This window comes from Gobius niger (genome assembly GCF_951799975.1).
Source record: "Gobius niger genome assembly, chromosome: 15".
NCBI classification, from domain to species: Eukaryota; Metazoa; Chordata; class Actinopteri; order Gobiiformes; family Gobiidae; genus Gobius; species Gobius niger.
The window spans coordinates 15,421,985-15,448,939 of record NC_136866.1 but is presented as its reverse complement, the minus strand read 5'-3'; the positions used below and the strand labels follow the sequence as shown (position 1 = coordinate 15,448,939).

General features: G+C 42.0%; 3 protein-coding genes across 3 annotated transcripts; 2 read left to right on the top strand and 1 right to left on the bottom strand.

The window, feature by feature from the left end:
• On the top strand, nucleotides 1–2,069 carry scg5 (secretogranin V). The gene is made up of 6 exons (XM_079572853.1): nucleotides 1–70; nucleotides 423–656; nucleotides 1,045–1,194; nucleotides 1,271–1,383; nucleotides 1,626–1,679; nucleotides 1,763–2,069. Exons 2-6 carry the CDS (start codon nucleotides 437–439, stop codon nucleotides 1,886–1,888), a joined length of 663 nt encoding a protein of 220 aa, XP_079428979.1. The 5' UTR covers nucleotides 1–70; nucleotides 423–436; the 3' UTR covers nucleotides 1,889–2,069.
• Nucleotides 2,070–2,929: 860 nt separating this feature from the next.
• grem1a (gremlin 1a, DAN family BMP antagonist) lies at nucleotides 2,930–3,463 on the top strand (the record flags this gene model as incomplete). Its single annotated transcript, XM_079572584.1, has 1 exon — nucleotides 2,930–3,463. The coding sequence occupies one exon, from the start codon at nucleotides 2,930–2,932 to the stop codon at nucleotides 3,461–3,463; it is 534 nt and encodes a 177-aa protein (XP_079428710.1).
• Nucleotides 3,464–3,895: 432 nt separating this feature from the next.
• On the bottom strand, nucleotides 3,896–19,442 carry fmn1 (formin 1). Its single transcript, XM_079572664.1, has 17 exons — nucleotides 18,385–19,442; nucleotides 17,800–17,905; nucleotides 16,779–16,840; nucleotides 10,102–10,664; nucleotides 9,567–9,705; nucleotides 9,010–9,097; nucleotides 8,756–8,817; nucleotides 8,583–8,671; nucleotides 8,380–8,509; nucleotides 8,160–8,306; nucleotides 7,986–8,045; nucleotides 7,642–7,762; nucleotides 5,038–5,130; nucleotides 4,687–4,738; nucleotides 4,448–4,597; nucleotides 4,119–4,200; nucleotides 3,896–4,039 (listed from the first exon to the last, which is right to left on the bottom strand). Exons 1-17 carry the CDS (start codon nucleotides 19,438–19,440, stop codon nucleotides 3,977–3,979), a joined length of 3,063 nt encoding a protein of 1,020 aa, XP_079428790.1. The 5' UTR covers nucleotides 19,441–19,442; the 3' UTR covers nucleotides 3,896–3,976.
• Nucleotides 19,443–26,955: the final 7,513 nt, after the last annotated feature.

Here is a 26,955-nt window from a genome sequence, read left to right as displayed (position 1 = left end):
AGTAAAAGACTTTCATGCTGCTGCTTGGACAGAGCAGGTGCAGGTCCCTCCATCAGTACGAGAGGACACGGTAAGCGCAACGCACTTGTTATTTAGACACTTATCGTTTATTCATGACATTGGTTCATAGTTGACAGGCTAAGAGGTAGATGTCGCGTTTTTATCTTGAATGATTGGCAGTGTTCGTAATTGTCTTGTGGAAAGCTGTCCTAATGGCTGTGTTGTTGTCATACAGTTTGTGTCACATTGTTATGCTAATAATTGAATAAACCAGCACATTTATGTCGTAGCCTGCATATTTATTTATTTGTTCATGTCTCATCTGTCTCCCTTTTTTTTTTTTTTCTACCTGTCGATATGAACGTTTGGATTTTTCCATTCGCTGAACCACAATCCCCATGTTTATTTCTAACCCCCTGCAGGCTTCACGACAGAAATGGCATCGGCGGTGCGGCTCTCCCTCCTGGGCCTCGTCGTCCTCTGCCTGTGTCCCGACAGAGCTCCAGCCCGTAGCCCCCGGACGGTGGACCAGGTGTCAGAGGCCGACATCCAGCGTCTCCTCCACGGCGTCATGGAGCAGCTGGGCATCGCTCGGCCCCGCGTCGAGTACCCAGCTCACCAAGCCACCAACATCGTGGGCCCCCAGAGCATCCAGGGTAAACGCTCAATAAACACCAGGCTGGGAATAGCAGATTTGTTTTCAGAGGCTAGAATGTGGTAATGATCCTAATGATGCTGCACTTTCATGTGGGAGGGTAATGTTTTTTTTTTTCCCTTTTTTTTTTATTTTTTTTTACTGTACTATAACTCAGACACTGTTATGTATTTAAAAAAAAAACATATGCAGACCTAACCAGATACTTTTTAAGCCATTATCTGTACTAAGTTCTGATGTGACAGATGAGGACTTAAAATCTATATTAAAAAAATTAAGTATTTAGAATAGTTTAATTTTAATGTTGAACACCGTGATTTAAACTTGCGTTACTGAATTTTATCCTTGTTGTGGTTATTATGGTTGACCGTTCTTCTTGTGGCCGCCAGGTGGTGCTCACGAGGGCCTTCAGCATCTTGGCCCCTTCGGCAACATCCCCAACATCGTGGCAGAACTGACGGGCGACAACGTCCCCAAAGACCTCAACGATGACCACGGATACCCAGATCCACCTAACCCCTGCCCCCTGGGAAAGACAGGTACTTCAACACACCCCAGTTTACAGACCAAAATGCTCACTTTTATTTCATATACATGAATATTGTGCCTTTATAGCTGCAGATGGGTGCTTAGAAAACGCACCGGACACAGCAGAATTCAGCAAAGAGTTTCAGAAACACCAGCATCTGTATGACCCAGAGCATGACTACTCTTCTCTTGCAAAATGGGTGAGTACAGACCGATGCATAGAGCCTAAATATATATATATATAAAGAATACAGTCATTATCTCGTCAAACTAAGTTATGATTAGAAAATCATGCTCGTAGCACACATGGAGTCATTCTTTTGTCTGCAACTTCTGACGGCATCGGTCATTTCACTGTCTGCAGTACATAAAAGCATTTAGGCAATTTGTTGGATGTTACCCGTGAACAAAGGCCCAAAATGTTTTTCTCGTTTCCTGTCAGAACAAGGAGCGTCTGTATCAAAAGCTGAAGGGAGCACCAAAGAGAAGAAAGAGGGTATAGTATTTCATAGTCTATGGCTGACACGCCACAGTGTCATCTAAAGGGTAGGTTATAAAGACGTTTTTTTTTTTTTGCAGAATGTCAACCCGTATTTACAAGGCCAAAGGCTGGACAACGTAGTGGCCAAAAAATCAGTCCCAAATTTCGACGAGGACGAGGGAGAACCTACTGCCTCGCCCAAAACAACAGCTCCAAATGTCTGAAACAATAGTTAAAATACACTCTACAACCTATAGGTTACACCTCTATGATTCGTGTTTGTTTTGACACTGTACTCTTTACAATAAGGATAAGGATATTTTTTAGCATTTCCTGAATTTCTTATTGCAAGACCTGTATTTATTTACACAGTTCTTACAATAAGTTTTGAATGCTATTACAAATAATTGACTTGGATACAGTTCATGGTCTCTGTTCTGGTACATGCATTTTAATACCAACAGATCTTTATTCCTATACAGAGATATTAAGTCTGCAAAAAATGGAAGCATGTTTTGCTAATGTTATTAAACTTGATTTCTCACTGTGTTTTCCCACATTTCACTTGCACCAAATGCCAATGAATTTGTTCTGTTGTAAAAGTGCAGCAAATGCTCTGAAAAAAGAGGGGTCGTCTAATATAACACAATTGAACCAATGGTGGCCGTGTATTAGATTAGGAGAGGTACTTTAACCAGCTGTGTGTCTTGAAGTAAATAATGTAATATGTATATTCTGTTGTGCTATGTAATTTTGTTGTAGAAATTCGCATAACTATTCTTTATATTAATAAGCACTCTTGTACAGAAGACCAACCAACCTTTCCTGACTGTTTTTTTGTTCTGAGAAGTCAAATAAAGCTTATATCTGCATTTGAAATCGGGAGTTTGTGTAGTGTTTGTTTTGCCAGAAAGATGAAGATTAAACCATGATGCTGAGGGGCGTGTTTTGTGGAAGCATGAAGTTTAGAAAAAGTCCTGATTTGTCATTCAGAAACCACAACATTTAACAAAGGACAACGTTGAAGAAACAAGACGTGGTGGTGTCGATTTTTTTTAACGGGTAAGTGGCAATTTAGTGGTAAATGAAAACGTGTATTCCTATAATCCTACTAGGATGTTACAAGGGATGTTCAATTTCATTTTGTTGTGACATTCTCAACGTTATATGTTAATTAAAGCTAAACAAGCTCGTGCGTAAAAGTCGTGCGTAAAGTTTCTCCAACTAAAGATGACGTTTTTATTTCCCCTATTTCAGCTTCGAAGATGAGAGCGACTCTGGCTGTGGTCTTGGCTCTTCTCCTAAGCTCACCAAGAAGCGCAGATGCCGTAACCTTCCAGAGCGCGTTGCCACATCCGAACAAACCGACCTCGCCAAACGACTCCGACGCCTGTCTCCAACCCCCCATCGCTGGACTGATGTCACGCGCGTCCGGAGCTGCCACCACGGCCACGGAAGAGGTGCTCGAGTCAAGCCAAGAGGCGCTGTACGTCACGGAGCGCCGGTACCTGCGCATGGACTGGTGCAAGACGCAGCCGTTGAAGCAGACGATCCGCGAGGAGGGCTGCCTGAGCCGCACCATCGTCAACCGCTTCTGCTACGGGCAGTGCAACTCCTTTTTCATCCCGAGGCACGTTTACCAGGAGGGGGGCGCCTTCCAGTCCTGCTCCGCCTGCAGACCCAAAACCTTCAGCACCGTCACCTATACTCTGTACTGCCCCGGACAGACGCCCAACACGCGGAAAAAGAGGGTCCAGCGCGTGAAGCAGTGCCGGTGTTCCACCATTGATACGGAATAAAGACGTTTGTACTTTGTTTATGTAATGAGAAAGTACAATTATCTAAAAAAAAAAGACAACAACACAGACTGGAATAGTTTTTGGATGTTTAGTGTAAAAATGTCAAACCATTTCCTACAATGTGCCTTATGTGAGACTAGGGCAAGAAACGTACATGATCAATGGATAAAAATCGGACATATGTGCTTATAAAAAGACCTCTGCTATTCAGTTATAGTCTTGCTCTTTATTCTTCGCTATAGCCAGAATATTATGGCAGGTCAGTGTTTTGTGCAGGGTGTCGTTTCCACTGTGTGGGATATATAACATGTTTAATTTATAATACCTTTGAGCTGCGCTTCATAATAAACATATGCAACATTGCAATTAAGTTATTTGAATAATTTATTTCATATCAACATTTACATTGATTGTCACATAGTATCACAGGTATTGCACAACATACAGTAATCACCAGTGAAAGAAACCCCTACAACAAAGGACAGATCCATTGACTTAATCATTTAAGACTTTTCATCCAGACATTTTTAAATCGAAGATGGGTGCATGGGCCTCCTTTTGGCGCAGCCGCTGTTTCTGTTCAGTCAAAACACATTCATAAAGGTTAAAAGGTTTCTTGTGTATGTTGTCTGTGTCACAGAGAGCATTATGTTACCAGGCTGTTTGCGTTGATCTTCCTGGTCTCCACTTTCTTCTCTGCTGTGATCCTCTTCACTGAGAGTTGAGCTTCTTTCAACCTGAAGGGACACTTGTGTGAACTTGTGTGACAGTAGTTTTTAAAAATATACATATTTTCGTAAGTATGTGTTTTTTGAAGCTATTAGCTAACATTTATTTGGCAATTAACCGTCTGATGAAGGGCTAAAAATACATCACATTGAGGTGTAAACACATATTGGCTGTACAGATGAATCCTATTTTGACATTATTATGAGGCATAGTAAGCGGGAACTGGCCTCATCATATTGTGCAACGAGCGCTTACCTCTCTTTGGAGATGTTTTTACTCTCCCTCTTCCATCTGTTTTTGAAATCGGCACAAAATTCGAACCAGAGCATGAATAGGTAGCTTGCGGTCACCTCCTTGTCCCCGGCTTTGGGCCGCAGACCGAAGTAAGCCACCAAACCCTGGAAACTAAAGGAAAGAAAGAAACGTCATCGTTCCTTATGACTTTTCATGTCTCTCTGTGCCTGCACTCTTTTCACATCTTTAAAATGTCTCACCTGTTCTCCACTGTCTTCAGCTGATACGAGGCTTCACCGTGCTCCTTCCTCGCTGCAGAAACACAAGGCACACCATAGTTCGTACATGTGGACTAGTGATGCAATACTTCCTATGGAGAGTCTGTCCCTAAACATACCACCTTAAGACCTTTACAAATGGAACCACTCAGTCTCAGTCTAATTACACACAAGCTCATAGATTCAAAAAACTGAGTAGCTCCTTCTGTCTACTTTTCCATAATCTTCCAGTTTGTCCAGTGTGATCTTTATCTGAGCGTCTGATCCCACAAGATATCAAAGCAAGCTCAATTCAAGGAAAAGAGAGGGGTATGAACTGTTAGAATCACTCACCACTGAGAACAAAAGCCTCCATCTTGTCCTTAAAGGGCTGGAGGCGCTCCTCTGGGGAGTTGCTGCAGACCCTCTGGATGTCTTTCTCACATTCTATACAAACATCACAAACAGAAGAAAAAACTGTAGTACGGCACATTGTATTGATATTGTGTCTAGGCCGCAGCAGGCAATACAATCCCGCGGAAATGATGTACTATTTCCTCACTGCAAAACCTGTAAGGAGCTATTCACTATTCAGTCTAAACAAAATGGATTCCACTGGTTGTTACTATGGTTATTATTCACTCCATATTCGATGGTGGCAAGCTTCAACATGGCAAATCAGCTTTATTGCAAAATAAATAAATAACATGATCTCTTATTTTGACTTTGTTTAACAGGTTTGTAGTACAGAGTAGCATACCAAAAGATTGTAAGCTTTAAACCTGTCAGTAGCTGTGAGACCCGTCTCCATATCTTGCAACCTCGATCAGGAGCACTTCGCTGGAGGAGTAGCCTGTTGTGCATGTTTGGCATTGATTGGAAATGAGAGTGCCTCAATCTAGGGAAACCTGTTTTTACTGGGCAGCCATTCAAAACCCAGTTTCTCTAGAATCCTTGTTCCGAGTACTGCTTGGTGCCAGCTTCACCTGTCGCTGTGTTTATCTCAGTAACTTCCTCTCTTTCTCTCAGACTGATCCTAAGATGGAGACTACAGCTCCAGCCTCATAGTCCTCAGTCCTCTCCTCCAGTCTGTGTCCCATCTGCGGATCAGAGGAGCCAGTCTACACAGAGGCAGCCATAACAGAGCCCTACCCCACCCGCCACTCCAGCCCCGGCAGCCCCCATGCCCCATACTCCATCTACATCTGCAGATAAGATTACAAAAAGAATACTGTTTTCTTTCGGGGAATTGTCTAAACTATGGCGGTTGCTTCTACCTTTGTGCCCTGTATAGCGGGTCGTGGGATCTTTAGTCTGGCCTTTGTGGCTCTAAGGGTTAGTTTATATTCCACTGAAGAGGGTAATTCACTAAAAAGAAGCAGGTCAAAGCAGTCATTGAAGCGGTAATTTCAAATGAAAAACTTCAAAATACAGTGTGTTGTAACCTTGAAAACATTTGTAAACTTTTATTCTGTTGGGAATTCTTACCAACAGTAAACTATCTGCACAATCAAATACAACCAGTCACATTATACTAGATAATGAGTGTCCTGCTCAGGGACAGTTAGTTCTAATGTTCCAAATTTACTTTTATTTTAGCCTCACTTTGGTCCTGATTCAGTGTTTTACTCTTGTTATATTGCTGAAAAACAAATTACTTATGGTTTAAACTGAATGGAGCACATCGCGGTGAGGCGGTTTAGTAAATATTGCAATAATATTATTGCTATATTGCACATCTGTATCACATATTGTTTTTTTCAATATTCCGCAGCCAAATGACCACTCTGCTCTGCCCCATATGGTTTTAAACCCATTAGTAGAATTAATTATCTTATTCTGGTTTTTATTTATTTATTTATTTTCCCATACACATATTATTGATCACATTTTGGCTTTGATGTATAGCGTTAATGCTAATCAGGTGACTTTAATAGGAATGTAGGGAATCGTCATTGTTTCGAATATTGGAACTTGGTAAACATTGACTGTTTATGCAACTAAATTGACGTCTGAGATGAAAAATTGTTATAGGCAAGTGTAGAAGATCGTCATTATAACATGACAGCAGAATACACACTCATTTTAAAGCTTTCATGGCAGATCAGGTAACAGTGCTTTAATATTTCATCTGTTTTCAGCACGGCTGACTACATAAACCAAACTGTCTGTCGGAAAACACAGAGAGAGTGAGAGACCGAGCGTACGGGTGGATCGGACTGAACAAAAGGGAAATCTCCTCCAGATCACACGCTGCTTTGCTTCCCACAGTCTGATAGAGCCGTCTGTTGAGAGCTACACAAAGCTATCTACCAGGCCACAGTGGAGCCACACGGAGATACAGCGCAGGTTACACAGGCGCCGACTGATGGGCCGTGATTACACAAATGGAAGTTGTGGTCTCTCTTTTCGGGCTGGCGACAGAAGCGCAGAGCCGGGGCGATGTATGGGGCAGATCTGATGGAGGCAGGATTAGGGCTGGAGCTCAGGCGCCAGAACAGCCTATCAGCAAGAGCCTGCTGCCAGACTCCGACAGCGACACACAAACACACAAGCAGCCATGCTCACTTTGTTCACTCAAATGTTTCATCAGAATTTCAGTCAAAGTCATCATTTTTCTGCCTAAATTAGACCGAAAGAAGTTCATGACGACTAAAACTATGACTAGCTTGTTTTCTCACTATCATCCTAAAATCTCAGGGTAACAACTGCTTCGGTGTCTTATTCGGTCTAAAATGCACAGTGTAAGAATAAATTCTGCCTTGATAACTGCGACCACATAGAGGAAACCAGTGGTGTCTGGTGCAAAACTATCCCAGACACGAATGAAAGTCTGGAGCCCCGCAGATTGAGTTACACAGGGGCCGACTGAGGTTTACCAACAAGAAAACAACTAAGTAACCACAAGCAGAGGCTCGTCTGGTGGAAAACAGTTTTGAACCAGGGGTGACAACGTACGTGTGAGGTCTCGAGAGAACTGCGTCAGGTCCCTGTGGAGCTCCTCGAACTTGACCTGAGCTGCCAGGAAGAGGTCCTGAGGTTCCGGGAGAGGGAACACGCTCTTGTCCGTCCCCGCGTTCTGGAAGGTCAAACCGCATATTTGTTTTTTTTGTACAATTTCTCTAGAGTGGCTTCCTGTTGCTCAGAGAATAGACTTTAAAACAGCTCTGCAGGGCTTATTCTTCTGTGTAATTGAAGTAAATGTTTTAGCCTTGTTCATGTTGTTATACTGTGTTGAGTTAAAACCTAATTTCAACTGCAGGGTGGCTCATTACTAACGATGTAAAATGAGAAAAGTATACCTTGTCCACATTGTGCAGATAGTATGACACCATGTAGTCCCCGAGATTGATGCGATTATCCTTGAAATGAAAACAAAAATGTAAATGTTGAGGAAAGCAAACTCCATCAAAACAAAAGTCCCGACCACTTTAATCCATATTGGTGTCGTGGTTGAGAAAATATCAATCTCTTACCCTGCTTTTAACATCTTTGAGCCTGGGGAGGATTTCCAGTCCAAATCCGTCAGCCTGTCCTCTGGTCCTGCTGCCTCCGTTCATGTGGTTCCCCAGCGCCAACACCAGACCCATAATCTCCTTCACGCTGGCACTCTTCAGCAAGACCTGACAGGCAAACCAAAAGACTCTCTAAAGTCCGAGCGAGCGTGGCATTTAGTATTTATAAGCGATTCCACACCTCACAAACCGATGAGACCACACGTAGCTTGCGCTGTATGGAGACGATACCGTCCAGAAACGTAGACTGGAAGATGATGCAGCTGGCTCTACCTGCAAAGTCCGGGATCTGGGACAACTCAAAGAGGAACCTGGACAAGCATGCACAAATTAGATTGGCTGAAATGACAATCTTTGCACATCTACAGAGTCTAAGACACGTACTGTTCAGGCTTGTCCAGCAGTTTAATTTCCTCCTCGTTTGACATCTCGTAATGTTTCTCAATTCTTTCAAGTTCATCTGGTTGTGCCCTCTAACAAAAAAGCCAAATGTATTTAGACGAGGAGAATGGAACAGAAATTTGCAATGAGACTTTACAGACTATTTTGTTGCGTACATTTTCATAAAGAGCTTCAATGGTGTCCAGATCCACCACTGAGTTATCCACCGTCAGTACAGCTGTGGAAAAGATAGGAACTGGATTATTTTGTCAAGCTGAGTCTTATTTGAAGTTACAAATTAAACCCTTACGTCCCTTCTACTTTTAAATCTGTGTCAAATACTTTTACTTTAAGCTCATTAGAGGGCGGGTGCTTGTTTGAACACTTTCATCTCATACCGAGGCTAGTATAATGTCTGTGTTGGCCTCACCGTGCTGTATGTCCTTCATGTCCAGGTGCAGGCTGGAGATGAGGATGCCCACGGCCTGAGAGCGCTTCCCGTCCAGCAGCTTCACGATCTGTCAACAAAGCAACCATCACCACCATAATAGCCACAGTTACCGTGGTGACAAGACATCATCAAACCCATTACTGAGCCATCAGCAACAAGGGTAAGCAAAGCAAACATGACTGATGTGCCTAATGCACTGGCAGTGAAGATGGAGAGCATTTTTGTAGAGCAGCTTTTTCACGCTAAAATGTAGTAGTAATGGCACAACAGAATATGCAACAATGGGGAATTATAATCTTGATAATGTGCGCCGATTGTTCTTGTTTAGAAATGACCTAATTGAATGGTTTCTACAAGTGCTGATTCAAGATTGTTTGGGGCTTGTTTCAACGATGCCTGCCCCCTCTAGTGGACATGTGACGAATTGCTATGTAGAACCTCATGATGGGCATTTGATCCACCCAGAGTCTCAAGGCCAGAGGGGGACTGTAGAGGGTATCTCGCTGGAGGTTTTGGGTTCAGACGTGTTACTGTACCTTTCTGGTCTTAGCTTTTTGGCCATATGTCTCTGACAGTGGCTTCCGTTTAATCTGTGTGGTGGTTTTGGCAAAAAGATCTTCAAAATCACAGGTGTTAATGTTTGGCTCCTCCAAAGTCTCCCATAACGTTTCTTTGCTGCAAAAGAACAAAAGGAGAGAAAATGAGCACATACACAATTTTTATTCAATTGATCATAGCTGCACAAAATTGTGAAAATGCCACATTAAAATTTTTATTTCAAGCTTTTTGGTATACGTATGTTGCCTGTCCAGGAGCGCCAATATTTGAGCATGAACTTGTTTGCCAAAGATATTTTAAAGTCTACTTCACAAAATTGCAGTCTTTGCAAATTAAATCCAATACTTCTCAGACATTTCTGATTTCTAAATTATTGACAGCGTAATAATATTCAGTATTATCATGTTGAGTGTATTCAAAAGAGGATTTTCAAATGATCTTATGAGGCATTAGTTGTACAAGCTCTACAAATGACCCACAGCTATAACATCTGATATAATGGCAGTTTCTTACCCGCTCTCCTGTATCTGAATCCTGGTCCAGTACAGCGGCTTCATTGGGCGTGATGGTTCTACGGCCGACTTTCTGGGCGCTTTGTCCATTGACGTGACCCCACACCCGCCAGGCAGAGGAGGGGGAGGGGGCAGTAGACCTGAGCCTGGCCCTGACAGAGGCAAAGGGGGAGGTGGCGGTGGGACTGGAGGTGGTGGCGGTACTGAAATGGGCTCAGTTAGACCAATATGGCTTTGAAATTCCCCATCATCTTTCAGATCAGACAGGTTTCTGCTAATCGAGTCAATATCTAACTTTTTATGCTCAACTGTCTGCTGTCTGAATCCTCCATCCTCACTGACACACGTCTTTACAAATGTCTCACGGTCCGTCTGGATGCAAACGCTTCGGAACGTTTTGTGCGAGTCGTCTCCGGTAGAGACTGAAGCGTCGCGGACTTCGCTTTGGCGGCGGTATTCGGACTGGGAGAGACGGGACTGCAGTTCAATGATGGTGAACTGTAATCGGGCCACGCGGTCATCGCTCTCCTCCCTCAGCCTGCTCAGCTGCTCCACATAGTCCTCCTGCAAAGGCAAACCAATAAATAATGTGTCAGTTTCTGTTTTAAGCCACCTTTGCGCTGCAGTCATTTCAGAGCCATAAATCAAGCCAACAGATTCACATTCATTCTGGCAGTTACAAGGCACATTCAACCATACAATCCTGTCCTCTCTCTCAATATCTTAGAACGTTGTGATGGACAGTGAATATATCCAATTTTATGGTCATATCTGAATATGATGCCAGAAGATCACAGGACCCTGTACAACTATACTGTATGTGGGGCTCTCCCAGACAGTTAGTATTTTGGCAATAGTATTTGGGCTAAGTTTGTGTTGATTGATTAAGATTGTGACTGATTCGACTTCCAAAGTCGCCAACTATTTCAATATTTGATTAGTTGTTGATGAGTTGTTTCAGCCTTACTTTTGATATTTCAAAAGTATATACTTAAATAGCTTTTTATCATTTTAGTGAATTTTAATAACCCAACACCTGCGGCTAAAACAGCGATGGCTCCAGAACAGACGGACAAATAGAGATCCTCAACATTAAAGTGCATTGTAACAAAAATGGAGAGGGAAAACTTCGGGTCCCTGTATTAAATTCTATCTGAGCCTAAAAGTAAGAATCCACAGGTAGATATCTGACTCTAATGGCCCCAAAAGGTTCAGCACCCCTGAAGTCTTTTCTATTAGCCCTGAACTAACTAAATTATTGATCAAAGTAATTGACACTACTTTGATCCAGGACCCAGTTCAAAAAACACGTCATAAAAAATCGTCATTAAAAAACTTAAATAATACAATTCTCAATTTCTTGATATTTTCTTGTCAGTCAAAACCTGGTCCCCTCCAGAGCAGTAGGTACACCGGCCCCTGCACACCTTTACAATGAGGATGATAGAATGTGTGGACTCAACCTTACAGTCCTTTAGTTTGGGGGATATTGCTCTAGTGGTTAGTTAGCATTTAATAATCTTTTCTTCTGATGCAGTGTGTTATAGCCTATTTAAATATCCACTAGTGACTCAATAATAACTATATATATATATTATTGGTGTTCAATCTTTTGAAGCCAGTTTCGCCTCTGTAGTCGTTTTCTAACATCTTTCTGTTTCATTTGTGTTACAGAACTTGAGCTAGAGGAAAGTGCTTTAGCTCTCTCGTCTTCGAGCTGGTGTCTTCACAGCCCAGCTCTGATGAACCTGCCCCCTTAATGGCCCCATCCTCTCCCACCTCTGCCACCACTCTGAAAAGACCACCCACTCCCCGCACCACCTCTGCCCCGAGGTGAGGGAAAACTGCAAGAAAGCGAAGCAGGAGCGGACCCGAGAGCAGACCTCCAGCAAGGCTGCAAACTCTTTACCCAAAACGACAGATGGAATGGAGAAGACGACCCCGACACTCCCCCCCCTAAATAAAAGGTTTACACCAAAATAAAGCCAGGACACCATTGGATCTCTCTTCACTTTTTGTAGACTGAATTACTATAACCACTCTTTGCAACAACACAAACAAGCAGGCTGGCAAAAACATTACCAAGGGAAAGAGGTACAAATGGAGACCAGGTAAAGAAGATGAGATGTACACATTTATTGGGCTCACGTCACGACAATGGATATACAGTGGACTTTTCTATTTACACTGGAGAGTCTCAGTTTACCACACAGCGCTGGTACCGGGCCCTCTTTTTTCCATTTTTTAGACATTGCAGCCACCAATGCATACCTTCTACACAAGGAGTTGCGCCAAGAGAGAAAAAGCAGAATATAATGACACACACAGGGGATTCATGGAGGAGCTGACAGCTCAGCTGTGTGGAGCGACTGTATACTTTTTGCCAGGATCACTCCCCAAAACCCGTGTGAACAGGGCTGTCAATTAATTGTGTAATTACTATATCGACTTATCATTCAATAAATAACAGATAAACAATATATTTTTGGGCTCGATATTTATTATCTGTAAATTTATTAGCATTTCACCCCCTATTTTTTTTCTTTTTTCTCTTTTTTTTTTGGTGTGGCTTGGGACTCATGGGTGGGGGTGGCTTGGGGTTTGGGAGGGTCTAGGTCTTGGAGCGAGGGACAATGTATACACTACCAAACTTAAAGAAAAAAAATTCGAATAAAAAGTTGATCACAAAAAAATAATATCGTTTATCGCGATACTTTCCTGCCTCAACATATCGAACTTCAAATTTGTAATCGTGACAGGCCTACGTGTGAAACCCTTGCCAGTGGTGGTAACCCCCCCAATTCGATGTAAGCAAGCATGCATCCTATGTGAGGAAAAAATGTGTCTACTGCAAAATAAAAACAAACAAACAAAAGAGCGACAGTCGACTCCCTGGAAATGTGAGGCATGTGATGTTGCTCTTTGTCTCATTTGAGATAGAAACTGTTTTCATATGTGGCATCAAAAGGGCAACAAGAAACTAGTTGTTGATGATGATGATGATGGTGGTAAAAATGATGGTGGTGATGAGTAAACATTTTAATAGGCTGTAGTTAGAACATTTCTTTTTTTTTATACAACATTTTTAGACTCCAGCTCATGTCTCCTGTAATGTTAAAATAAAACAAAGATGTGTGCTTTCTATATGTGCTTTTGTCTTTTGTAATTCTTGAGATATTATTATCATCATATGCTAATGGGTTCAGTTTTTTCACTTCACTTCCTTTGAGTTCTTTTTTTAGAATGCTATGTCATAGTTCTAAGAGGAAAAACATGGCCTATGTGTTTTTCCTTGTGCGTAAGTGACTGAAATAGTGCAAAGTTTTCCTTAACATTTAGGGGGGTCTTCTACTTTTATGAAGAATGTTGGCAATCTACACTGGGACCAAAACAAAGGCTTCAAAATACTGCAAAAATACTAAATGACATTTCAATTTGGTAAGTTTCAGATAAATATTCTAATCAAAATTGTGTGTTGTTGGTCATGAGGTTGTTATTATCGAGCTTGTTTCCTGACTCGTCCTCCAGACCAGTAGATGGCAGTAATGCTATTTTAAACGGTGCATTCCGCAGTAGTGTATGAGAGAGCGGTAGTAAACAGCAACAGCGGCTAGACATGTGTTAAACTCTCTTGAATCGGCTGTATGTTTCGTTTCAGATCAGACTGAGTGTTCACTTTAAAGGCACAGATCCAAACTTTACAATGGACCAAACCTCGCCTCCAGATGATCCATATGACGACGACGATGATGGAAGTGTCCTGGATTCCCAGTCCGATTTTCAAAGCTTTACCACAGATGAAGACGACTATTATCTGGAGCCCCTGGACCCAGATGACGAGTAATAACAACAAATACCCTTTTCAGTGAATTCATATAAAACTGATCGATATTCCGTTCAAAAGTTTAGAATACTTAAGTGATCGTTCTCCTCCGTTCATTGGTTGCAAAACTTTCTGGGGTTGTGGACGCCCTGAGACTTAGCCTGAGACCAGCCTAAACTATTTTGTTTTGTGTTTTTTTTATTAAACAATTATGGCACAGCAGTTTACGGAGTTTGTTTGCGGATGTATCTTGTTGGATTTCTCGTGGGAAAGTAGATTACGCGGTGGGGATGGAGGGTTCTCTACTAATAACATCGCTATATACGTTTGCTTCCGGGATTTTCGGCGAGTGTTTTGGTGAGTGGCAGACAACAGCTGACGCATCCAGGCATTGCTTCCCTTTTAGCGTCATGCCTTTTTTTTTAAATAGCAAATAAAGTACTGTTCCTTTCAAAATAATTCTTTTATTAATGTACTTAATTTGTTAACAGCTTTTGAGGCCCCCCCAGTAGTGCCTTTAGGGGCCCCGGACCCCACTTTGGTAACCACTGGAAATCTATGCAGAATAGAACATGCAATATCTTTAAGTGGGCTGTTCAAACCGGATATGCAGCCGCTGTTGTGTTATGCACGAGCTGTTGCTTTACACAGGCTGCTAGCTCTTATTATTTAATGTATAGTTCTTAGGGGGTAAGGAATTAATATATTCTGCAACACAAAAGGCTGATTTAACTCATAACATTTGATTTTAGACTGTGCTAATCCCTACGCCATGCATTGTTTTTTCTTGTTTTATAACGCTATTTCTCTTTGTCATATTTTTTTTTACAGAAGTGGTCCTGAGGACAGCTTATCTTCTTCATCTTCGTCGACTGTGCTACCATCTTCACAAGCTGATGTATCACCTGCCCCCACTTCTCAGAAAAAAAACACCTTCCTGCTGACTACTGACACCACCTCTGGTCCCAGGCGAAGGACCACTCCAAGAAAGCGAATGAGGAGCGGATCTGAGAATGGCTCTCCACCACGCCGCAGACTCTGTGCTCAAAGCACCAGGTGGAACGGCATAGACGACCTCGATACTGCCCCCAAGCTCCAAAAATTTACACCAAAGAGAAAACCAGGGCACCAACTGGACCCAAATGGTACTTACACCCCACTGGATCTCTTCTCACTTTTTGTTGACTATGGTGCAATATCTATTCTGTGCAACAGCATAAACAAGCAGGCTGTCCAAAATATTGCCAAGGGAAGGAAATACAACTGGATTCCAGTGCAGGAAACTGACATGTACAAATTTCTTGGGCTCACGTTTTACTTTTGTTTAGTAAAGCTGTCTGAAATAAAAGACTACTGGAAACAAAACACCATATTCAGTCAAGTTTTTCCTCCCAAAGTGATGGCTAGGGAACGTTACCGGACAATATACTGGAACATTGACATGAGAGACTCATATGACGACCCGAGCAATGACAAAAAGAAAGGAGCGCCCCAATGTGATCCACTCCTCAGTCTAAGGCCTCTCCTGGACATCATAACAAGCGCATGCAAAATGCACTACCACCCACAGAGAAGCCTCTCCATTGAGAAGAAGATGGTTGCAACAAAGGCACATATAAAGGCAAAGGCAACAAATAAGGAGTTCCAGCTCTTTGTGCTGTCAGACAGTGACAATGGATATACAGTGGACTTTTCTATTTACGCTGGAGACTCTCAGCTTTCATCTAACCGTGGACTGCAGTATGACACGGTTATGTCACTTTTAAACCCTTCATACCTGGGCCATGGTTACCACTTATATGTGGACAACTTCTACACCAGCCCACGGCTGTTCAAGGACCTGCATGATATGAACATTGGGGCATGTGGTCTATTCAAAGGAAACCGAAAAGACTGTCCCCAGACACAAAATAATGCTCTGACCAAAAAGGACCCCAGAGGCACCATCCGGTGGATCAGGGAAGGTCCACTGGTGTTTGTGAAGTGGATCGACTCACGAGAAGTGTCAATCTGCTCCACCATTCACCCAGCCTTCTCAGGAGAAACAACAATGCAACACAGCAAACATAATGATGAGAACTGGGGAACTACTGCTGTTACGTGCCCAACCCCTGTCATTGAGTACAATAAACACATGAAATGTTTTGACTTTTCAGATCAGCTCATACAGTACCACACAATTCACCAGAAAACAAGTAACTGGTACCGGACACTCTTTTTCCATATTTTAGACATTGCAGCCACTAATGCATACCTTCTACACAAGGAGTTATGCCGAGAGAAAAAGCAGAACCCAATGACACACAGGGGATTCGTGCAGGAGCTCACTGCTCAGCTGTGTGGAGTGACTGTTTCAACCCCGCCGTCCAAGGCCCCAGAACAACACTTACCAGTGCCTGTAAGCAATCAGACTGAGAAGAGCAAACGTGCGTCCTATGGAAGGAAAGGCTGTATCTACTGCAGGAACACACTCCGAAAGGAGCAGTCCACTCCATGGAAGTGTCATGCGTGCGATGTCGCTCTTTGCCTCATTAGTGATAGAAACTGTTTTTTTAAGTGGCATCAAAATTGTGACTTTGGATTATTGGTTGAGGGCCCCGATTGAATTGTTCAACATGTTTTCTAATGTCAAGGTGAAAATGTTTTTCAGTTTTCTGTGCAGTTCACTTATAAACCCTTTTTCTATTGTTATTTTTTATTATCGCTTCCATACTGTACAAACCCACTCGAGCATTCACTCCACAAGTTATCCTTGTTGCGTGCCCTCCGATCAGGATAGGTGAATAACATCTTTGATGTTGTTTTATTGTATTGGACTGAAAGCTTTTAGAACAGATTCAGTTATTGTGAAGTACCTGTATCTTCTCCAGATCCTTTTGGCACTCTCTCTTCAGCTGTAGAAGTGAGGCTTGGTGCTCTGAAAGGACATAGAAGGAATGTTTAAAATATACCACAAGAGGGCGCTACACTCCCAGGCTCTGCATGCAGCTCAGTCACAGAGAATGAATGCTGTATAGATATTGAGGAACTACAAATATTTACCTCCTCATAGGACAAGCTCTGAACTCCTCCATGGAGAAGGCTGATTTGTTGGCTAAACTGTTGTTGTGGGATAAATGAACACCCAGCATATTTAAGATTTAAATCAATAACTACATTTCTACACTTAAGATGATTTCCACTGCTTTTCCCCCTTATTTGAGAAATCTGTTTGAAATGGGAATCCAGGAAGTAGTGGCACACAAGCACTGGAAATCATGGTATTTTTAGAGATGAATAGTGTGGTGCAATCTTCTCAATCATCTCAAATTCATTCATTATGAAATCAAAGTATTTATCTTATTTTATTTTAATAATGATTGCATGACCACAACCACGTTTGTCCAAAAAATATAGCCGCCTTATGTTTGCATTTTCCGGGCTGTAGTTTATCCACAGAGAACACACAGGGTTGAGTGCTGTTTATCTTAGCTTTAGTTTGATATTACAACCGGCACATGATTACAGTGAGCAAACAGTACTGTAACTGCTGTCATGTGTCCCGCTATCATCACTCAGGAGAATTTAGATCCTGCTGACAGTCAGCCATATAACATTTCTGCCACGGTCTATTTCCTGCCTTCAGAAAATTCAGTGCATTTACATACTGTAAGGTGGGTTTAGAGCATTTTCATACATCTTGTAATTGTTTCTCTTATATTATGTGACTGTCTGATGGTTAAATGGTAAAAAAAAAACCTCAACATTAATTAATAAGAAATAGTATTCCTTTCACTGTATGGAGTGTAGATCTTAAAATGATGACAATAATAATTTGAACACTTTCAGTATCACACTAATACCATAGTGATATGAATAAAATACAAATGAATGCACCTGCTTCTGTGTACTTCAGTCCAACCTTCTCCTCTTCTTGGAGCGGAGGCCATACTGCTTGGAGACGACCCGGGGTTCGGTCCTCTGCATCAGTGGGACTCTCAGCCTAAAAAATAAAAAGGTAATAATAATAATGTTAATGCTGAACAGTTTCTCTCCTAACCAGCCCAGGGAACTAAAATTGGTGATAGCTTGCAGTTATTTTATCATTTATTTCAGCTGCAATAACCACCTTGTTTTCCCGTACCTGCTTTCAGTGCACTTTTTTTCGATACCAATAGGACCTCAGCTTTTTCTTTTTGATACCATACAGGTATTGTTTCTAATAATGAAACCAAAGTGAAACAAACATGCAGTTACATAATGTTTTTTTCTAAACAGCCTCAAACCACTCCCAACTACTAGTTTACTTTACACAAAAAACTGTGGAAGTATGTATTTAGAGACTTGCAGCACAGGCAACAGCATAACCATTTAGAGATGTAAGCTTAGTAATAAAAGTATCTGCCGTTGTAGTATCATTGTAAACTAGCAGTTACATTCTCAACATGATTACTGAATGTGATGGGGTTTTTTTGGTCATACTTTGCCATCAGACGCCTCCTCCTCTGTTTTCTCCAAAGCGCTCCTCAGCAGATCTCTCTCGTTCCTTATCTTCTTCCTCACTGCGTCCAGGTCCACCTTCTCCGAGGGATCTTTCTTCAGAGGTTTGGGTGTAAAAAACGCCTTGAACGCATCAAACACGGCGTCGGCGCTGGACCTGCTGTTCTCAACCACTGCCCCTTCCTCCTTCTTCAAACTATCACTGAACTCATTCTGACACCACTCCTCTTCTGCACCCTCTTCTTCTTGCTTCTCGCGGTTCAAAAGCTGCGATATTTGATCCAGAAATGTCCCTTGCGATGTGCCACCTTGCGGTATTGGTTTGAACTGGGACACGGTGTCGTGATCGGGCCCGACTACGCCTTTCCGGAGAACTCTTAGGCCGCTGAACAGGGCTGGGAGCTGGGGTTGCTTGTCAGTCGGAGAAGCGGATGGAGAAAAAGTAGCTCTCGTCACGGTGGACCCTGGTGGAGGTTGACTCGAACAGCCTAAAGACTGGATGTGAAAGTTTGAGACTGGACTTATGGGCGGCTGTGTGGCCAAATCTTGGGATGCATTTTGGATTCCTTCTTCTTCAAATGATGGTTCAAACTCCTCTTGCATCTCCAGTTCATGCTTTTCTTCCCACACCATTCTCACACCATCCCTTTGATTGATAAAGTTTGAATTCTCATCGTGGGGAGCGACCTCTCTCATGGCGTTATCTCCATCTTCCACACGACCAGTCTCGGTGTCTTGACATTGAACTTGAACTAACTGGCCTTTTCCACCATTACTATCGCTCTCGTTCAACGCGTTGGTCAATTCTTCAACACTGCAATCTTCAGCTTCATCGACGTCCTTCTCTTTCTGGTCTAAAAGCTCATCTGTTTTTAAAGGCCAGTTGTATTTGATGGTTTTCTCAGGATAAGGCAAAATCACAGGAAATAAGTCTCTTTTCTTCACGTCACCCCAGTATGTGCTTTCCTCGATGATGTCAGCATTCAAAACCTCGGGAAATTGTCGGAAAAATGTCAGAATAGGGCTTGGTTCTTCCATGGCCGTATCACCCTATGTTTAGGTCAAATGATAATGTAAATAATCTGGAAAACAAGCCAGTTCAGTCCTTTTGCATCAAATTAGTATGCAAATCTACACCTCAGATCATAATGTAAAATGCCACAAAGAGGAATAAAGGTATGAAAAACGTAAAGAAAAATTGCAGCAACACAAATGTAAGATTTTGGCATCAATGTGGCAAGCTGTTATGAGCATTACAGTCTTATGCAATGAAGTAAATCATCTACTTAGCCAAACCTGATTCCAGTTAGCAAATTTATACATCCTTGCTCCTTAAATATTAGCTCAGTTTATGCCTCCGCAGCTATAAAAGTAAATTGTCCCGGATGACACCCATGAGAAATGGCAGTGTCCAAGAGTTCCAAGTGCCTTAGTCAGCTTGAGTCCGGCCAAATGTAAAATCTCCAAGTGTGCAAGATTTCCTTCAAAGTGACTCGAGCATCATCGTTTTAAGTGCACAAAAGCTGTTCCTTAAGCGGCGTCCTGCGTCTGCGACACCACCCGGACATATCCGTGAGCTCCTGCGGGCCACATCAGGGACAGGGAGGGAGCCACGCCTGGGTAGTTGAATGAGGCGACTAGGATGTGAGGAAACTGTCTAAATGTTTGGAGAGTGACTGCTTCACTGCAATAACACTTGAGCTCGTATAGAGTAGCACCGCTGACGCTGTAATCTGGACGTCTTGCGGAGTGTGAGCCCGCCTCATTGGTTAAGCAGCTCGCTCTAAGCCATTGATGCAAATGTTTTCCCTAAAAAAAATAAAAGGTGAAGCTGTTTATAATGTGATCTCAATCCATAGAACAAGCGTCTTGGTCCGGGCAGCCTTTGTGCCACCGACAAGCTGGGATAAATGAGTAGTGACAGGAAGGGAATCTGATGTATTTGTACAAAAAAGGCATTTACAAAGAAATCTGTGTAGTCTTTAGTTAAAATAAAGACGGGCACTTCTGTCAGGAAGGACATCTGAAGTAAAAGCTATGGACATGGAAAAAGGCAATTCAATGCTGTTTAAGTGAATATACAAAAAGCTAATTCGCTCAAATTTGACCCCCAAAATCACTCAACCAATGACTCGGGACCCCTTTCAGTAAAATGTAATTCACATTTATAATCATTTAAATTATTAATGTTAGTAGGGATACTGTATTTTGATATTTAGGACATGCTGTTTTCAATTAAAAAAAAACCCATTTTATTCAGTCATCTTGTGACCCCCATTTCAGTGTCCCGCGACCCCCACTTTAGGAACCGCTGCTTCACAACCTTTCTTTCTCTCAGTGACCATTATTTTATTTTATCAGCAACCCCAACACCCTGTCCCAGCCTGGAAAACTGCTGCAGTTTAAAGAAAAATCAACATTTATAGACATAAGACCCTAAACTCCAGACCATGTCTTATTACATCATGTACCTCCAAACACACACACATTATTCCACTACAAGCTACAAGTTATTACACATTGTTACATGGCGGAGTTACACCGTACATATTTGTTAGAAGCAATGTATCAAGGGTCGTGTAAAATGAAGTGTTTAAGTAATTTACTAGTAGTTAGATAATAGAAGATAATCAAGAACATTATAAATGTAATGTTGATCCTGACCCCAGAGGAGGGACATCACTGCTCAAGGGGTAGATCATACAATGATATAAAAGACTATAAAGAAACAAACAGTTACTATTCATTCATATGCATTACCTCGTTTTCTTCATAATGCGTCAGTCATCACCTGTATTAATGTTGCATAACCATTTTGTCCTATATACCAGTTAAAACCCTTACACTTTTGACAAAATGGGGAACATTTTGTGAGAGCTTACAACTATAAGCCTATAGAGCCACGGGTTGAACATTGTGGCCTTAAAACAAGTTATGTTTATGTAAGAATGGACCCAGTTAAGCTTGTAAATATCCTTAAAGCCGTCTGCATACACTGCAAACTACACGTCAGAATGGATTATGAAACAGGAAAACAGCCCGGACTAGATTTAAATGGCATCGTTATATTAATGAATAACTCGTTGCACTCTTGTTGTTTTATTAAATTTATTTGATCTATATTTATCCCAGCTACAACAACAATTTTGATGCATACAATTTCTATACTCCTACATTTCACATAAAGCGTACAGCTGATTTTGTGGGTTATCACTTTATTTTATGGCAAAAAAAAACCTCAAATGGAGGGAATCAGCCTTACCCCGTCGACCGATATCACACACCCAGCGAACTATATATGTTTTATTTATATGTTTTCACCAACGATTGTGAAAGCTCCCGAAGCAATCGACCCATACCATTTATTGTACAACACACCTAGAGCACCTCTAATCCTGCTGTTATGTAACTAATGAAAACACAATGGCCTTTGTTACGCAGCCCTGAACCATGAGGCCACATCTTAATCTTACTAACTGGGAAAAAAACAGAAAAAAACAACCCTGCCTCCCCTTTTTCCTTTACAGTGAGAAATGGGTCAAAGCGGCGATGACTCTGCAAAATGCCATGTTGAAGGAGTTGCTTGATATCCACCGGGAAGGCTGGGTACATGGTCAATACTATGAACCAGCAGACCGGAGCACAGCACAAACGGGACCGCAGATCTATCACCGTCATTACTCCAGACTAGGGATGGGACGATAATGACATTTGGGGTCACGATCATCTTGGCCAAAATAATTGCGATTAACGATATTATCACGATATTTGCCTATGGGTTAAAAAAATCACTGAAATTGACATAATGGGGATTGGGCAATTATTAAATATTCCGCTTCATATTGAGTGAGACATAAAGTTAGTATTTAAAGGCACACTGTGTAACATTTTGGACTATACTGTTGTCATCAATACAAAACATGCAGCTAATGAGGAGCTCGACACAGAAAATGCTATTCTGTTGCAGTGGGTAATCAAAGAATGGATTTGGATGAGGAACTAACCTACTGAAATCTTAAATACTGCGGACTTTAGTCACATCTCCATGGAGACGTCAGGAGCAGGAGTCACTCAGCAGCATCTATGACTCGAGAGTTCTGAGGAAAGGAACCCAGATCTCCACAGACTCCTCACACACTCTACACTCTCACTGCGCCCTGTTGCTGTCCGGGTCCAGGTTCAGGTCCCTCCCTCTGGGGACAAAGAGAGCGACCTCCACTTTCCTCCCTACCTCCAGCCGCCTGCTGAATAAATGACTGTGTAGACCTTGGTCTATCAAAGGCCCACTATATTGTTTTTTAATGTATTTATTATTACACATGTTGATTGTGTTGTATGTCTGTGGATGTACTGTCTTTATCGGGCCCGTACTGGCACTTCTCCTGCAAATGAAGTTCCAAACGGATAAAGAAAGTGAATTTGATTTTGATTTGATTTGAGACGTACCCACTCCCGGTAAAGTTACTGGCACTGGTTGTCTAATGGATTTTGCGATTATCTTCTAGCACGACAATAACAATAGTCAAAAAAGGCGGCAATCGATTATTTGCCACATGAACTATTGGTTAGTTTCTGTATTCATATCCTTTAATTCTCTAAATCCAAATGTGTTAACCTCTTACCCCCCGCTTTAACCGAGTGCATTTTCTCCAGTTCTCCGGCTTTACCGAAATGTAAAAGCTTCTCGACTGGAGAGCAACAATGCAATGAAAAACTACAGCCTTCAAAACTGATCCTAACCTTTTTTTTTTTTTTTTTTTTTACATTTGTCACCTTTTCATTGCTCCTTAGTCAGTTTTTTATTGTATCATTGCTTTTTTGTTGTGTTTTTGTCGCTGTTTTGGTGCTTTTTTGAAGAACCTTCTAGATTTGGGTAAAGCCAAACTGTGTGTGCTCGGTTCAGGTGGGGGTTTAAGACGTTCAACTTGCTAGTTTATCAGAAATAATCCCATTTTTGGATAGTACCCTCACATAGTTTTTGCCTGAACATGAACTAAAAGAAGCCTAATACAAGTCTCTTACCTTGGTAATTGTTAGTATTCTTAATAGTGAATGTGAGTTTCATTGTCAGATTGGTTGAACTGAATCAGAGATTTGATAAAGGGACCACATTATGCAGCAGTGTTTGGGTATAGCTGTTCCCATCACAGTCCAATTAGATTGTGCGCTCTCTAAAAAATGAGGGGCTTATATATGCAGCCGTAAATCTGCAGCGCGCTCCGGTCAGCATGTTCACCCGACTCTAGGCAGTAAATATTTCAGGATGGGGACAGGGTGAGTTAGGAGGCACTTAACTCACCCCTAGCTCCCGGGATAGCGGCGGTGGTGGGGAGGATGAGGAGGTCGCGGGGCTGATGTCTTCTTCTTCAAGTGCAGTGAGGTGTAAAAAGTCCACGTGCTGGGGTCTGCCGGGACGGGACAGGACCAGGCTCTCCTCCACCTCCTGCTGCCATACCTCCTCCTGCCTCCGGAGGGCCTCGTCTGACAGGGGACAAGAGACAGAGTTGGAGTATGATATTCCATGTTGTGTTAAAAGGCTGAGGGGAGGTGGATGTCATTTTACCATTAGTGTATCGCTAGGGCTAACACAAGCTTAAATGACTAATTCATGATAAAAGGATGAGGACTAAATCAAAGGAGGATAGCAATGAGAACAAACCAGAGTTGTATTACATCTTTTCCTGTGATATTTAATTGGAAGAGCATAGAGGAGGAGCAGGAGTAATCAAGGGCCCTTACAGCTTTTGGCAGGGGCAGAGTCTTGTGATATTTTGGCAGCAAATAGACCATCTAATTTCAAATTGTAAATCACCTCTGCCAGGTCCAATCCTGAACAAATTGAAGATAATACATTACGTATCGGTTTAGCCAGTGTGCGTTTGTGGGTCAAATCTAGAACAGTCTTTCCCCGCACAGGACTTGGATGTTGTTTCGTCCTGATGACCTTGGACCACATACTAAATGCGCCGCTCCCGGTGGCAGCTGCAGCGCTTATGGGTGAACCGACCAAGGGCACACAGGACTGGGATGTGGACAGGCTGGAAATGGGCTCGACTGCAAAACGATTTTATGCTGGTTAACTAACTTCAGAATCCTCTAAACTGATCTCGATGAGACTGTAGAGATGGAATGCAAGCACAGCTGTAATGTCCAGCTGCTTGCAGTAAATTATCTCTTTACAAAGAAATCGGATTTGTTTCTAACATTTGCAAAAGCGGCACGTCTTCAAACAAAAGCATTCTCCTTTCAGCCGGGTAAATGGCACTTATTATGCAGCTCAACTGTTCAAAACGAAAAGGACAATCTGCATAATACAACACGTACTTTCGAGCTGCATGGATGTTTTCTGAAGATAACTATATGAGTAAAATAACAGTTTGAAGAGAGAAAGAAAAGAGGGAGAGAATGGGATTAACGTACTTTCTGGATGAGGTCACTCTTGGTGCATTGGCTCTCCTTCATAAAATATACACAATAGGCTCATACCAGAGGTAATCCTGATCAACATCCTAGCTCTAGGCCAGTAGACGGGTCCCTACACTCCATAGGCTTTGAAAGATGGGGCAGGTGCAGTTATTGTTATCATTACATTTTCCTATACGACCTTCTGGCACAAAGCTCTCTCTCCTGGCGCTACACAATGAATTGCTACTGAATTGTAATTACAGTTTGAACAGTCACAATATGTAAATAGCAAAAGCTGCAGTTAGTTGATAAAATGCCTTTTGATTTTTGAATACTACAGGGGGTCTTATTATTAGCTGTGGCTTTGTTTCAATAAGCTTCTGCCATGTAAAAAGATTCAGTGTTGCATTCATTTCCCACCAAGATCTTATACTGATGATGGGAGTGACCAGCACATCCCAAAGATTGCTGGAATAACCTGGTCATTCAGGATGTTCAGGTCGTCAGCTGATCTCATTCTTTGGGCAACTGCAGCAATAACACTTTAATCCAGGCGGCCACTTATTTTTTGGTCATGCAGTGTAGGATGCGTGCTCACTCTGCAGTTTAGACCTCTACACATGTATATTCTGAAATGGATTTGATTGTTGTAATAGTTCACATCATGGTCAGTCTTCTCTCAAATGTCAGCCCTCCTGAATGTGTATAAAATGCACGCCGAGAACTGAATCTTAACTTCAAAACACAAAAATCAGATTTAATCAAGAATGCAATGCTAGGGGCAGTCTAAAAATAACAATTAGATCTTTTTCCACAATTGTGTGGCCCTAGTACAGCCCAAGTAGCCCACATCTAATCTAAAAGGCTTCTCCACTTGACTGAAGCCACAAGGAGCCGGCGAGAGGCCATTATTCACAGCCTTGCTCACACACATACCTTTACTGCAGCTGTTGTCTGTGCAAACTACTATGTCTAATGACCCAGGAGGGCCCTGTGCAGAGGATGAGAGCAGATACACGGAGGTCAGAGCTTTATGTTAATCAATGTTTAAATCTGACAGTCACAAGCAGCCTGCTCTTTCTCTAAAACTGTCCAATTCTCCTCACTTCGTCGACCAACCAGCTAAAGTCAATGTTACGCACTCCTGCACACGTCCTTTTCCGAGTGGCTAACCCTGAGCTGAGAGCAAAACATTGTGTGGAGGTCTTGTTTTAAGATAAAGCAGCAATGTTTGCCTTACACTTGATGTATACTTAAAGATATATACCAGACATATAATAAAATACATGTCAGACATAAAATATACCAAACATCCACTAAGTGAGGACTAAGTGTTGTTATATTCCCTATAGTCCAAGCAATGCAACCACATGACCAGACATCCGTGTTATGATATTATTAATATGGATCAAATGTCTTAGTCAATACCACATTCCTGCAACCACTATTACCATGCTAAGATAAGAGACAAAAGTATCTGCAATCAGTGCAGTCAGTAAACTGAAAACAGCGTACTGTGACAGCAGAAAATCATTTCAAATGCTTCTCATGATGTACAAGGAGGGCTTTAGCGCAATACTGCTAATGCCAATGGCCCGATCAATGTTCAGTGCCTGAGGCGGGTTGTCCTCATATACATTTAGTCAAGTACATGTGCGTTCTTTGTGAGTTCTTTTACACAGCACATTTACTTCCATTTTTTTCTGCTTAAAGGCACACTGTGCAACATTTTGGACTACACTGTTGCCAATACAAAACATGCTCCTATTGACTAGCTAGACACATATAAAATGCTATATTTACGATGGTAACCAAAGAGTGGATGAGGACTGAGCAACTCAACTATTGCAAAACTCAAAACATGCCAGTCAAGTCGATTGTGAAATCACAGTGGGTTATCCAAATAAAGCATTTGGAAGAGAAGAACTACATGTTTGGTTGTCTTTAGTCAAAGCAAACCAGAAACATCGCCATGGAGACGAGCTGGTGATGTCCCGCTCCTGACAAAGTTAATGAAGTCAGGCCTTTGGTGAGCTTGCTCACAGTAAACACATGTTCTGATGGTGACAATGAAATTGAAAGGCTTACTTGTTACACAGTGTGGTCTTAAATGTTAAATAAACAAAACATTGGATTGTTGTATCTAAG